The sequence below is a fragment of the Fusarium proliferatum genome (genome assembly GCF_900067095.1).
Source record: "Fusarium proliferatum ET1 genome assembly, contig: FPRO_scaffold008, whole genome shotgun sequence".
Lineage (NCBI taxonomy): Eukaryota > Fungi > Ascomycota > Sordariomycetes > Hypocreales > Nectriaceae > Fusarium > Fusarium proliferatum.
In genome coordinates, this window is record NW_022194797.1 from 583,611 (window position 1) to 595,960 (window position 12,350).

The 12,350-nt window shown below is 47.0% G+C and overlaps 5 protein-coding genes across 5 annotated transcripts; 3 read left to right on the forward strand and 2 right to left on the reverse strand.

Annotated features, from left to right (window-relative positions):
* Positions 1-258: 258 nt before the first annotated feature.
* On the forward strand, positions 259-2,280 carry FPRO_13904 (uncharacterized protein; the record flags this gene model as incomplete). Its single annotated transcript, XM_031218871.1, has 4 exons — positions 259-756; positions 857-1,270; positions 1,368-1,514; positions 1,573-2,280. 4 exons carry the CDS (start codon positions 259-261, stop codon positions 2,278-2,280), a joined length of 1,767 nt encoding a protein of 588 aa, XP_031084686.1.
* Positions 2,281-2,696: 416 nt separating this feature from the next.
* On the forward strand, positions 2,697-3,876 carry FPRO_13905 (uncharacterized protein; the record flags this gene model as incomplete). Its single annotated transcript, XM_031218872.1, has 5 exons — positions 2,697-2,774; positions 2,828-3,421; positions 3,478-3,546; positions 3,600-3,693; positions 3,770-3,876. The coding sequence occupies 5 exons, from the start codon at positions 2,697-2,699 to the stop codon at positions 3,874-3,876; spliced, it is 942 nt and encodes a 313-aa protein (XP_031084687.1).
* A 181-nt stretch (positions 3,877-4,057) lies between these two features.
* On the reverse strand, positions 4,058-4,954 carry FPRO_13906 (uncharacterized protein; the record flags this gene model as incomplete). The annotated part of the gene is made up of 1 exon (XM_031218873.1): positions 4,058-4,954. The coding sequence occupies one exon, from the start codon at positions 4,952-4,954 to the stop codon at positions 4,058-4,060; it is 897 nt and encodes a 298-aa protein (XP_031084688.1).
* Positions 4,955-5,341: 387 nt separating this feature from the next.
* FPRO_13907 (uncharacterized protein) lies at positions 5,342-8,878 on the reverse strand (the record flags this gene model as incomplete). The annotated part of the gene is made up of 5 exons (XM_031218874.1): positions 5,342-7,026; positions 7,118-7,284; positions 7,332-7,456; positions 7,509-8,382; positions 8,430-8,878. The coding sequence occupies 5 exons, from the start codon at positions 8,876-8,878 to the stop codon at positions 5,342-5,344; spliced, it is 3,300 nt and encodes a 1,099-aa protein (XP_031084689.1).
* A 2,401-nt stretch (positions 8,879-11,279) lies between these two features.
* FPRO_13908 (uncharacterized protein) lies at positions 11,280-12,032 on the forward strand (the record flags this gene model as incomplete). The annotated part of the gene is made up of 1 exon (XM_031218875.1): positions 11,280-12,032. One exon carries the CDS (start codon positions 11,280-11,282, stop codon positions 12,030-12,032), a length of 753 nt encoding a protein of 250 aa, XP_031084690.1.
* Between the last annotated feature and the right edge of the window lie 318 nt (positions 12,033-12,350).

Sequence of the window (12,350 nt, forward strand, 5' to 3'; positions counted from 1 at the left end):
TTTTTTTAAACAAGGAATTTGCATATTGATAGAGCTTTACTCCTTACGCTGGTACGGACGGATGTCTCCGGACTCACGGGATGAGTGAGCCCCACTGATGCGGCCGCATTTTCCGCACTCATCCCCGCTCTTCTCAAGTCCGACAGCGGTAAAAGCACGGAGTTACGTAGTTTAGAATCAACGCGCGACTGCTTTGGCGTGCCATCAATTAATTGAATGAGTAATACATTGCAAAAACCAGACTGGCATACACCAAACATGACAACCCGAAGCGACCAAGCCTGTAAAGCCTGTAAAAAGCAGAAGCGCCGTTGCGATAAGGCTATCCCCGAGTGTAGCTTATGCAAGCGCACTCAACGCCCGTGCGAGTATGGCATCGCGACTGATTTCCAGCCCAGTGCTAGCGACTGGAACATGATGCAGGCGCGTCTCAGTGAGCTGGAGAATCGACTGGCTAATTCTCCGAGGGCTACAGAGCAGCACATATTGAGCCCAATCTCAGGCCCGGCTTCAGGGTCATTGTTGGAACAGGAATCAACGCCAGGCGCGATCTTCTGCGACATCGACACGCATAGCATCGGGTCGAATAGTGTCAACTCATGGTCTCAACCTACCCGTTTCACGCCTGCCTACTCCACTGCTGAATGTTTAGACTCAACATCGGTGTCGCGTTTTCCCGCATCTATGTTTCTCGATATTGACTGCTATGTATGGTCTCAAGCAAAGCTGCCTGTCCCTTCCGGCGCCATCCCCGCGGTAAGTTGCCTCTAGTTATCAGCATGCTCACTTTATTCCTGGCTTCAATTCACTGCTTTGCTGTCGTAAATCTGTTGCTTAGTACTCTAATCCTCTGTAGCCCGTCCTCGCGCTTCTCAGCCAAGGTAACGTCGTTCTGGACGTATCGCAAAACTATTTTGCGACGATTCACACTTGGTTTCCCATGATATCTAAAAAGAGGATGGATATGGGCCTCCCGGTGCAGAATGCAGGCCCCGATCTTGCCATGCTGTTTCTCGGAATGAAGCTCATTACGACTCCGGCTATCGACATCACCGACTCAACCTTGTACGATACAGCCAAAAGCTTCCTTTCTAGTCTGGAGAGTAACGGTGTCGTATCGCTACTCTGCCTTCAGGCTATGATACTCGTAGCCTTGTATGAGTATTCTCATGCGATCTATCCGGCAGCTTGGATGACTATCGGGTCATGCGCTCGCTACGCTGATATCTTGGGCATCACGCCTGGTGATTATTCTCCATTGGGTCAAGTGGTACGTGCGTTTGATTACTGCGGCTGAAATAGTCAGATTGGAATCATTTGACCATATTTGCGAAGATGAGTGATGAAACAAACTGACATGCCCGTAGACAACCTGGACAGAAGCCGAAGAGAGAAGAAGAGTGTGGTGGGCTATCTACATCCTCGAAAAACTCGTGTCACTGGGAAGCAGAAAGCGTTGCTTACTTCCCGATATCTACCCCGAGTGTAAACTGCCTGTTGATGATGACGTATGGGTAAGTCGATAGAAACTCAACACCGTTACACTATAGTAACTAATAAACATGAAACTAGGACCGGGGCGAGGTAAACATGGCCGTCAGTCACTCAACCTCAATATCACATCAGCTACAGCAATCTCCATTCGCAAGGCTATGCCAAGCCTCGATGTATCTCGGTCGCGCCATAAACTATGCCCGGGATAATTCCGCGATGACAACGTCTCGTACCGAAGAAATCATGTCTCTGGCAAACGAGCTGTCAGACTATGGGGCAACAGTGGACAATGAGACCACAACCCTTGGCCCCGAGAAAAGAATCGTACTGCTCGCACCTCGATCCATTGCCTGCTCAGCGCTCTTTGTCGCCCTGGACCGTTTCACTTGCCCCGAGAAGATCAGTGCAGAGCCCGGGTATGTAGATAGTCCAGGGGACAAGACACAGGATGAGATTGAGCTGCAAAGACAGTCTATGCATATCATAGAGCAGATCAGCGAACAGCTACACACTCTGGGTATGGACCTGCTACCCGCTTTCGGAACGGACGGAATATCTTCGCTGTCCAAAGTAAGCCCTTTCATGCTGGATTCTATCTACGCAAGTGCAGCGACATTTCACTGGCTTCTTGGCGAGGGTGGAAATGAAGTTTATCGCACGGCTGCAGCTGATTTGGGCATGTTTTTGGATACTATAAGCTCGAGGTGGCGGCTTGGAAGCACGTACCGCGAGATGTTGACGGTTCACGACGTCACAGCAAGGGTAGAAGCTAGGACCACATTATAATTAATTGCGTTCTAATTGAAAAAGACATGTTATACCCGAAAATAGTTTTTTTACAATGCACCGTCTTGCGTAATGTCTGTTGTTTTGGTATCGGAGCGGAGCGGGTGCGGAGTGCGGCCGCAGAATCCGCAGCACCCTAAGTGCCGTCTTGGGCGGACGCGCATCAGACGGGACTCCCCTCAGTGCGGCCGCATCATATAGAATCAGTTTAATTATGATTGCAAAGCGCCTTGCACATATTGATAAGAGAAGGCTATATATACCTAGCTGACGGCAGCTCCAATGGTCCCAGAACACCACCACTAACGCTTTCACATATCTAATCAACAACTGTATCATCGCCACCATCAATATCCTCCTTACCTACCTAGAATTTATTAGATCGCCAGTAATATCTATTCCCCAGACTATCCATTATGAGTGTTCGACGAAGCACCATCATTCCCAACAAGCCGACCCTGACAGAGAAGAACCTTCCTGACCAAGCAGGCAAGGTAAGCCATACTCCACTTACAACTGTAGCTTGTCTAACACCGACACTCACTAGGTATTTCTCATCACTGGAGCTTCTGGCGGATTGGGTAAGGAGATTGCTTCAATTCTATACCAGAAAAATGGAAAGATCTACATGGCCGCTCGCTCTCGAACCAAGACCGACGAAGTTATGAGGGATATCAAGGCAGCTCACCCAAATTCGACCGGCAGGATGATATTCCTGCCACTAGTCCTCGATGATCTCACTACCATCAAGGCTTCGGCTCAAGAGTTCCTCGCACAGGAAAGCCGTCTCGACGTTCTCTACAACAATGCTGGTGTAATGGTACCCCCGCAGGGGTCAAAGACCGTACAAGGCTATGAATTACAGATTGGCGTGAATAACCTCGCCCCGTTCTTGTTCACGCACTTTCTTCATCCTCTTCTTGCTGCTACGGCCCAGAGTGCTCCCAAGAACTCTGTTCGCGTCATTTGGGTGTCTTCTAGCGCTGCTGATGGTGCTCCAACCCCGGCCATCGATTTCTCGAACATGGACTATCACAATGAAGAAGGGATCTGGCCAAAGTACTCAAGAAGTAAGGCTGGAAACGTCTTGCACGCCGTTGAGTTTGCTCGGAGGACTGCCGGTGAGGGCATTATCAGCGTTGTTCGTTATCCGATAATCCTTTTTGCTAGAAGTCTGGAACTAACTCTTGTCTTCAGGCTCTAAACCCTGGCAACTTTGTGACCAACCTACAGCAGAACATGCCCAGGATGCAGCTTGCTATCTTCGTAAGTCAACGAATTACAAAAGCTAAGACTTATTATTAATGCTAGATGCGTAGAAACTCATCTCTCACGCGCCCAAGAATGGTGCCTATACTCAACTATTCGCAAGCCATTCGCCTACAATCACAGAGAAAGAAAATGGCTGCTGGGGTAAGTCTTTGTCATTGATAAGCTGTTAGAGACAACCATTCGGAATTCAGGATCGCTGACTGTATCCATTGAATAGTTTCTCCTTTTGGAAAGGTCGAGCCATGCCGCAAAGATCTTATTGATCCTGACCTTGGCAAGAAGTACTGGGAGTGGACTGAGGAACAGGTCAACAAGTACAAGTAACAGGCTCAGGATTCGAGAGCAGGCAGTGTGTGTGTTGATAATTCTATACAACAATCTTGAACATTAGAGCACTAGGGTCTTATTTCACGGATGCATGCCAGGGGATCGGAGGCTGGTAGAACGCTCAAAGTTAATCATAGCAGTAATATGTAGTATATCGAGCCTAGAGGAACTATGTTCCTTAGTTTTTCAGCACGGACTTGGCTAGATCGCGTAGATTAAGTGAAGCGAAGGGAAACCAAACATCCTGATCAAGGGTTGATTCCAACTTGTCCACGTACGCTTTGTCCTCGTTTACACGCTGCACAGTTTCCGCCAATGCATCTTCCTTTGAACCAAGAATAAAGAGTGCAACAGCGCAAGACCATCCGACGATATCCTCGAATCCTTCTCGAATAGGTGAAGCCGCATGATACTCTTGGATCTTTCTGGTGAGGTCCCTCTTCTCTGAATCATCATCTGCCAGAGCAAACAAGACGGCGAGCGCTAGTACAATCGTCGCCCTGACATTGTTGTTCGTCTCTCGGCTCAGTCGGTCGAGGAGAGCTTCTTTAGATATAGCTGACTGACGTGGGAAGAATGCCAAAGCATGGGCCGCATTCGCTCGTATACTGGCTGAATTATCGTTTAGGCAACCCAGAATTGAAGATAGTCCTCGTTCGACAGCCTCGTAGGCTTTGAATCCTTGCATTGCACGATCGCGGTACTCAGGCTTCTCTATTTCCGGGATGCTCTTTTCCCAGTTGTCGATACCAATTCCGTTAGGAACCGACCAATCTGGATGACCGATTGCAAGACTGGTAATCAGATACAGCAGGCTTTCGCGATCCTTGGTGGCTGGGCTATCAAGTAAAGCGTAGAGAAATGGAATTGCTTCGACTGAAGCACTATAGCGTGAACCTTGGTGATAGATGTTGGACCAACATTTAGTAAATGCTGTCTTGTACACTTCAGGATCTGTCGACTGGAGGTCCTTCAGGAGCTGTGGTACGTCATCCGCTGGTCCGTAGGCATGGCTGAATTGAGGCCAGTCGATGGAATCAAGTCCGGCCAGAGGATCCGCGCTTTCGGGTGACATAGAGGTAGTGGGCTATGTGCTGTGTTGAGAAAATATTATGTTGAGGTTCGAATTTGCGCGTATCATTGGGTTGGGGGGTAGCCCTGTAATTATAGCCCAGAAACTGGGCAATCTGGTAGCGGCTATGCGGAACGACACCGCATTAGTAGGGCGGAACCATGTGCCAGACAAAGTCCTAGATTTACTGCATGTTTCTAGCTCTGATGACATCAGCGAACCCGACCTCTTGACAAGCGACCAGCGCTATTAGAACTTGAAAACCTCACAGATAAGTGCCAACTTGAATAAATTTAACCAGTCTGTCAAGATGTTCATGGAGAACTGCCTTGCCTGTTTAAGGATAATCATGACCCCAAGTAAATAGTATTATTGCTAGCTAGAAAATCTTTAGATATCCTGAATCTGTTGTATAATTCCGTTAAAGATTACCTCATCATTCTCCTCCCCAGAGCTATTCTCTGCCTCTTGCATTGCCTCCTCGCAAGTCGAAATTTGCACGAGATCATTCTCCCCATTGAGCCTGTTGTCCCATCCTTTGGCTACAGCCTCCAAAGCATCCTGAATCCTGTTTTCCCAAATGTGCTTCCAGAATTCCAAAGCCCTCTGGCAGTAGAGGTCGGCTACGCCAACGACGCTCTGATTATTAGATACTGAATGATCAATATCAAAACTCTTTTCCTTGCTTGAAACGGTCATTTGGTCTCCGCTTAACAAAAAATCCTGAAACATGGTGACCACGCTCTCCAACTGATTTTTTGCCTCCACATGCACATTCAAAGTCTCGAACTCCATCTCATCTGGCTCCAATTCTGTCACTGGGTCGAGCAAGTATATCCAACGGTGATAACCCGGACAATTACTATATGCAGGCCTATCCAAGCACGTATGCTTTAGTTCTAGCGCAGCAAATGTTGCTTGTCGCACCATGATGAGGTGATGCTTTAAATCCAGACGGTCGCCATATGTTTCCACGTAACAACCGAACTTCGTTGCAATATCCTGAGGTGTATGGTCTTGTGGCTCATCATGGGAATGTGCGAGCCACTTCATCCTCGAGGCGAAAGGGGTACAGCCGCGAGGTGAACATAAACAAGTGCAGTCATCGACTAAAATCGATTCGCCCAGATAATGTTCTGCCTTGTCACCTGAATTTTCTTGACCAGAACATTTATAGTCCTGTATGCCGAGAATGTCGGCAAGAACGAAAGCCGAAGGCATCGGGTTAGTGAACCTGTAGCTCCATTTCCATAACGGAGCTTGATGTTCAAAGAGCCATATTGCGTAGTCTAGTGAAATGAATCGCCTATCTGGGCTGATTTTGGCAAAAAGCATTCTATCCAATGAAGAATCATGATCTCGATTAGCGCATAACATGTTGAAGCCAGAGTCAACGAACAAATCTGCATCTTCAGGGCTCTTCAGGTCAAAGAATATTGACCTGGAACAGTATCTGACATCCTGCTGAGGATGTGGAGGCAGGTCCCCATCCACAAAACTTGAGAGGGGTCCCTGACCCAGAATGTCCTTTTGGCGGAGTAAACTATCCATGCCGATGGCTTCAACATCGGGTACTTCCTCCAGAGTTGCAAATCTGCTGAACTCGGTAATTGAGAGCTTGCTTTTGGCCAAGTCTCGCAGTTGCCGACGGCGGTTTCGCAGCTCCTTCGTCAGAAGTATTTTACAATGAGTAGAAGATTCAAAGAAGGATTCTTTTGGTGAAGGTGAGAACATGGAGCAACGAAAATCTCGGTAAGGTATGATGGGGCAGCCAGCAGATAAAATGATCCGAAGCGGTAATGTGCATGGACAACATGATTCATCCAAAACATCCCCTGAGTGACAAATCTCACGACTGGCTTGAATTGCAAGGTTAAGAGAAGTCGCGTCATCGAGGCTGCGTCGAATCCAGTCTTCGGGCTTTGCTTTCTTGGCAAGCACTCTCAAGATATCTGGCCTATCAATGGCTATGTGTAACGGCGTCTCCTTATAATAACTTAGCTCTCCAAGCATGTTCGGATATAAGGAGATGATCCGCTCCACTTCTCGTAAATTGTTTTGGATGATTGCTAAGCCTAAAGGACCATAGTGAACTACTCTATCCAGTAAGCCATTCAAGAGTGTAGGAAGGGAGTAGCAGATTATTGGATAGATGATGGAACTTACTTCTTGCAACGCTTTGGTTAAGATCGTGATACTCAAGGAGTCCACGCCTATCATGCAAAAATGGATAATATGAATATGTGGACGCTTCTGCTTCATTCTCAGCATTCAGATGGCGATATAGAGAGGCAGGAACAAAGCTCCCTAGGATGAATTTATGTGTTGCCTTCCTGAAAACTATTAACTTAAGCGAGCGAGTATGTTTTGGGGCGCGTACTCTCCAAAACGGCTGCGAACTGTGACAGATGTACCGGCGGCAATAAGAAAATTGAGCAACCCTTCAAACGTTAAGCGGACGAATGGGGAATTTGCTCCTTGTAAAGTTTTTAACCAAAAACCTAGCTAGAGACGTTAATGGAACAATCCGTTATGCTTTGAGATCAGCTGGTCTTACTGAGTCGATTAGGAGATGAAGTAGGGTATAATTTTCTTGAGTTACATCATTAGGACTTGCTCTCCCCGAGCAAAACAATTCTTGAAGTTTTCGCTGAACCGCGCTCAGTATTATTCTGGATTTTGTCTCATTCATGTTCTCGAGTCTGCTTGCGCGACTTAGAAGGGATATGACTAAAAATCCTGGAGCGACTTTCTCATCAACCACTGGAAAGTAAGTAAAAGAGGGACTGATACTGAATTTTCCTGCACGAGCACGAGTAGTGAAAGACACTTCAAGCCCCCTTTTAAAGAAAGAAGCAAAGCCTGTAAAACGGATGGTTCGCGTCTTTTCGTAGCCTGACGGCATGAAAAAGAAAACACAGTCTTTTTCGTGACAGTGATCGGATAGCATCTCTTCGGCGAAATGAATTGAGCCCTGACCAAACCATGTGTCATGACGCATGCGTCGTGACGGGCAAGAACACATCGATACGAGATGATCTCTGTTGGCAAGCGCTGTAAATTCCCAGTCAGTCTCATTGGTCGAAAGACAGTTGCCTTGTCCTTCAAAGCGATCTTGTAAACGCTGTTGGCTTGTTCCTGGGCGATCCAGATATCCTGTAAGTTCGGCCGTATCGAGAAGAGACTTGATTTGAGCCTGCATTTGGGAATGCTGGTACGCGATCTGGTAAGAGATCTGGTCGAACCTATGGTCAAAATGGGGAATAACAGAATCAACGGAAGTTTGGAGAACGGGGAGGGCCAAATCGATTTTCGAGATAGGCTGGCGCAGTTCGTTGATAGCCGTCGAGGTAACAGAAGTAATGACTGTGTTTTTCTGTATCTCGACCATTTGCTCGTTTAAAGTCTTTCTGGTTAAGGATTCTCCATCTCTAAGATTCGTCAGTGAGAGTAATCGAAAATGGTTGGGTCACGCAACAGATGCAGTATTCCTAGAGCTAGATTGAGGGTCGTTGAAAGCCTATTTAAAGCTCCTTCTAGAACTTCGATATCGGGCTTTTGTAGCGGATACATAAGCTTCTTACATCCACCCTTGATCTTGTCTTTTTTACGCGCGTGAGGAGCCGTTGATGCAACACTGGTAGTGGTGGCAAAGACTTTTTGTTGAAGGGCTTCCAGTTCTTTCAGTGCTTTGTGACATTCTTTGAGACTAGCATGAGCCTCTGATGCTGACGAAGAGAGCCCTGGGTCAAGCTCGGAACGTTTGAGGGCGGCGTCAAGTGATTGAAACGTGCTCTCAAAGCGTTCGGCCTGACGCACAAGCCGAGCGCGGTCGTCATCGTGATCGTTGAAGGCTTTGAGATACTTGGTGAGACCAGATGTAACTGTTATTCCCAGAGGAATAATCGCCAGCGCCAGCTCTGCCATAGTTGCTAGACTGCAGCATGATGAGAGGAGGAAAATAAAATTCACAAGAGCGTTTTGAAGCGGTTTACTAAGTACAAAGTACAGAACGAGGCTGCCAATGATATTCTACTACGTGTCTGAGCCACCACGGGGCATTATTCAGGATTACGAAAACAGATTTCCAGCAAATCGATAGGTCAAAACTGCAGTGCACTAAACGCGATTATGCCCAGGTTTAACCACTGTTGCAACTCCGCCTCAAGCCACTCCTTTGCGGCATTGCTTAGGCATGAGGTTTTGAAATTTTGCAGTGAGTTACCTCGGGCTGTGTTGTAATTCCTGTCACCTACATCTGATGCTGTTTGAAACGGCATTTATAGGATAAAATTGGTAGCAAAGCCTATGATAAAGATTAATGTTCATTTCCTAGTCCGAGCCACCTCTCTAGACCCCTATGTGAAATTTTCAATAATACAATGGATAAGCACCAGCATAGCGATGGAACAACAACCAAGGCTCACCTATGTGGCTACATTTTTGACATACTATTCGTCTGATAGACCCTTTTTACTTCCAATTCACAAAGATTTATTTCTGGTAGGGCAAGACTCTCGCTCCAACTGCCGGCGAAAGATTGTCCTAGGTCTTCGAGGACTACCTAATCTGCGAATTCAGTCTATTATTCTCATACTAAGTTCTTATACAAAGCCAGCCGTGGCGCTGATACCCAGCGCTGGATAGTGCAAACTCCTATGGCATGTTGTACGCCTGTCTTGGAAGATGTTGTTACATGTCCACGTTTCAGAATTGGCGTTGACAACAGTGCAGATGCGAGTGAAGAACCTGGCTCTTACTATCTGAGATATGCATTTCGTTCCTGTAAAGAATGACAGACGGTGTAGAGCTCGCATTGAGATGATAATGAGCCAGATCCTTGTGAAATACGCCATCGGTAACCTTAGCTATCATCTGGAGAAACCCATAGGCACTAATTCTATCGCCCGCCTCCTGGCTGCCATTGATCGCTTCGCTGGGCTCGTATAGGAAAGGCAAAGATCTTAGAACTGCTATAGATATGGTTCCTGGAAAATGGCTGAAATATATATTGAGACTCTTTGTTCAAAAAGACGAGGATAGAGAACATAGGGAGCTGCAAGCAAAGTGGTAGGGACGGTAGTAATCTTAGTGATAGATTGCTGTCATTAGGACTTATTGGTAATCTGATTGGATAATTTGTTTTCTCGGCCTTGCTATTTGGTCACTTGGATACTGCTTAATGAGGAGTGTGACGCGGCCATCAGATCAAGAATACTTGGGTCTTCGGCACTGACACAGCAATATAACATAAAATATCCAACCTGCAACAATTCTCATCCCGTTCACTGTTATACCTGGGCTTCTTCAACTTTCTGGATCTCAGCTGGCAACAGCTGCCCGGTGCATGTGACCGTGTATCAGAACAGAACCCAGAATTGCAACAGCAGCCCTGACGTAGGATGAGAAGAGAAGAGGATAGAAGACGGCGGCTAGAAATTTGCCGAGAAAGAATACAGCCACTAACGAACCGTAGCGCTGATGTGATAGAAGGCTCCACGGGGAAGTGAGACATCTACGTCCGCGATCAACACTTGTCATCCTCAAAGGAAAGCTTTCAGCTCAGCCAAAATGTAATAATTTCAGAATCACATCAATAGCGTCGCTCTCAGGTCATAATATGATAGAATTCCTACGCATCATCGAACCATGGCTGTCACATAAAGACATGGAGTTCGTAGGAGTTCCCTCGACTAACCTAATCAGGTAGTTCAAGAATGCGCCACGTCTGCAATGGGCGGAGCTGAGGACGGCATGGCCTGGTCTAGTGCATGAGGCTGCATTATCACATAATCTATCCCTTGCTGATATGTGATATTACCCAAACGCTGTGCTTTGATACGAGAACGAGGTGATCGTTTCCGCTTTTGAGCACGGCACTGAGACATTGGACGGTCGGCTTCGGGCCCGTCCGTTGCCCGTGGCTAGCTGGATGAGCCTAATACGGTGAATCAAGTTCCTTTCTGGTAAGCGTGCGCAACTCCAAACGTAGGCCAAGGACGAATGAGAGAGTGCTCATAGGTCTGTCGTACTTGAGCCTCTTGAGTTCGAGGATACAGGCCGGGGAAGAGACCATATGCGGATGTGATATCCAAACTTTCTCCAACAATATTGGATATGGCATCACATTATTGTAATTACAGCAAGCGAAATGACCCTTTGAAGAAAGCTTTCAGCTGAAAAATATCAGCCACCGAGAAACATGTCAGGCCTCTGGTGCCCTCAAAGCTATTATAAATACCTGTAGATACCATTACCATTGGAATAAACCATCAACCATCAAACGCTTCATTTTACTCAGCCCAGAACCAATCTTACATCTCTTAAAATGGCCTCTCTTGTCCCCATCAAGTTCAGCGTAATCACTGCCAAGTATTACAGACTGACTGGCAAGCTCGTGCTGCATGCTAAAGGCACCATCCCCGGGTTCTTCCTCACCCCTTGCTTTGAACAGGAGCTCTGGATAGGCGCACTCAAGTTTGCCGTCAAAGCTTACAGTGGTGGCTTGACCAAGCTCCCCCACGAGAAGGAGGTAGAGTTCGACCGCGAATTTCCAATTCATCTACCCATTCCCGACTTCAACAACAAGTCGGTCTTGATCAAGACCGCCTTTGGCACTTCTGAGATCCCTATTCAGTATCTTGACTTTGAAGACTCTACTTCGGATATTGTTGTGCCTCTTCTGGCTGCCGCAGATGACACCGATGCTCTGGCTAGTAACCCAGACAAGAAATCTATCTACAATACAACTATCCGCCCACATAAGGATGAATATCTCACGGATAAGGGTACCCTTGATATCACAGCTGAGGTACCCAAGCCGCCGAACTCTTGGGTAAACATTGATTTCAACCCCGAGTTCATCAAGCTGGTTGCTGCCAGTTATGAAAAAGGGTTTATCAAGTGGACCATTGCGTGGGAGAAGGTTCCAGATCTTGCACATGACCCGCAGCGCGTCAGTGTCATCACCACCATCGAGCCCGAGGTTAAGATTCAAATCTGGCCTCCCATTCCCAACCCCAAAGACATTCAGCCCTACCTTATCCGTCGCATGTTTATGGGTGGAGATCAGAAAGAGTGAGACGCCTACAAACTGATTCTCGATGAGCGCATGTAGCCGCCCTTCTTTGAAGACATGGTGTCATGGGAAATGGGGAAATGAATCGACAGTCTGTGAAGGAGAAGGGAGGGCGTGAGTTTTCGTTCCTCTATCGCGGCTATGTACCTGATCTGGGAGAAGACCTGAGTTGTATGGTCACAGAACAGATATTGTTAACCGTTTCTGTCATATTTATATACAATTGCGTTTGTGAATCGTTTCGTGCTAGACTGCCCCGGTGAAACTAGTTCCCTGGTGATTTAAGCTGTAAGCCAGAAGTCTCAAATAGAAATAACGCAT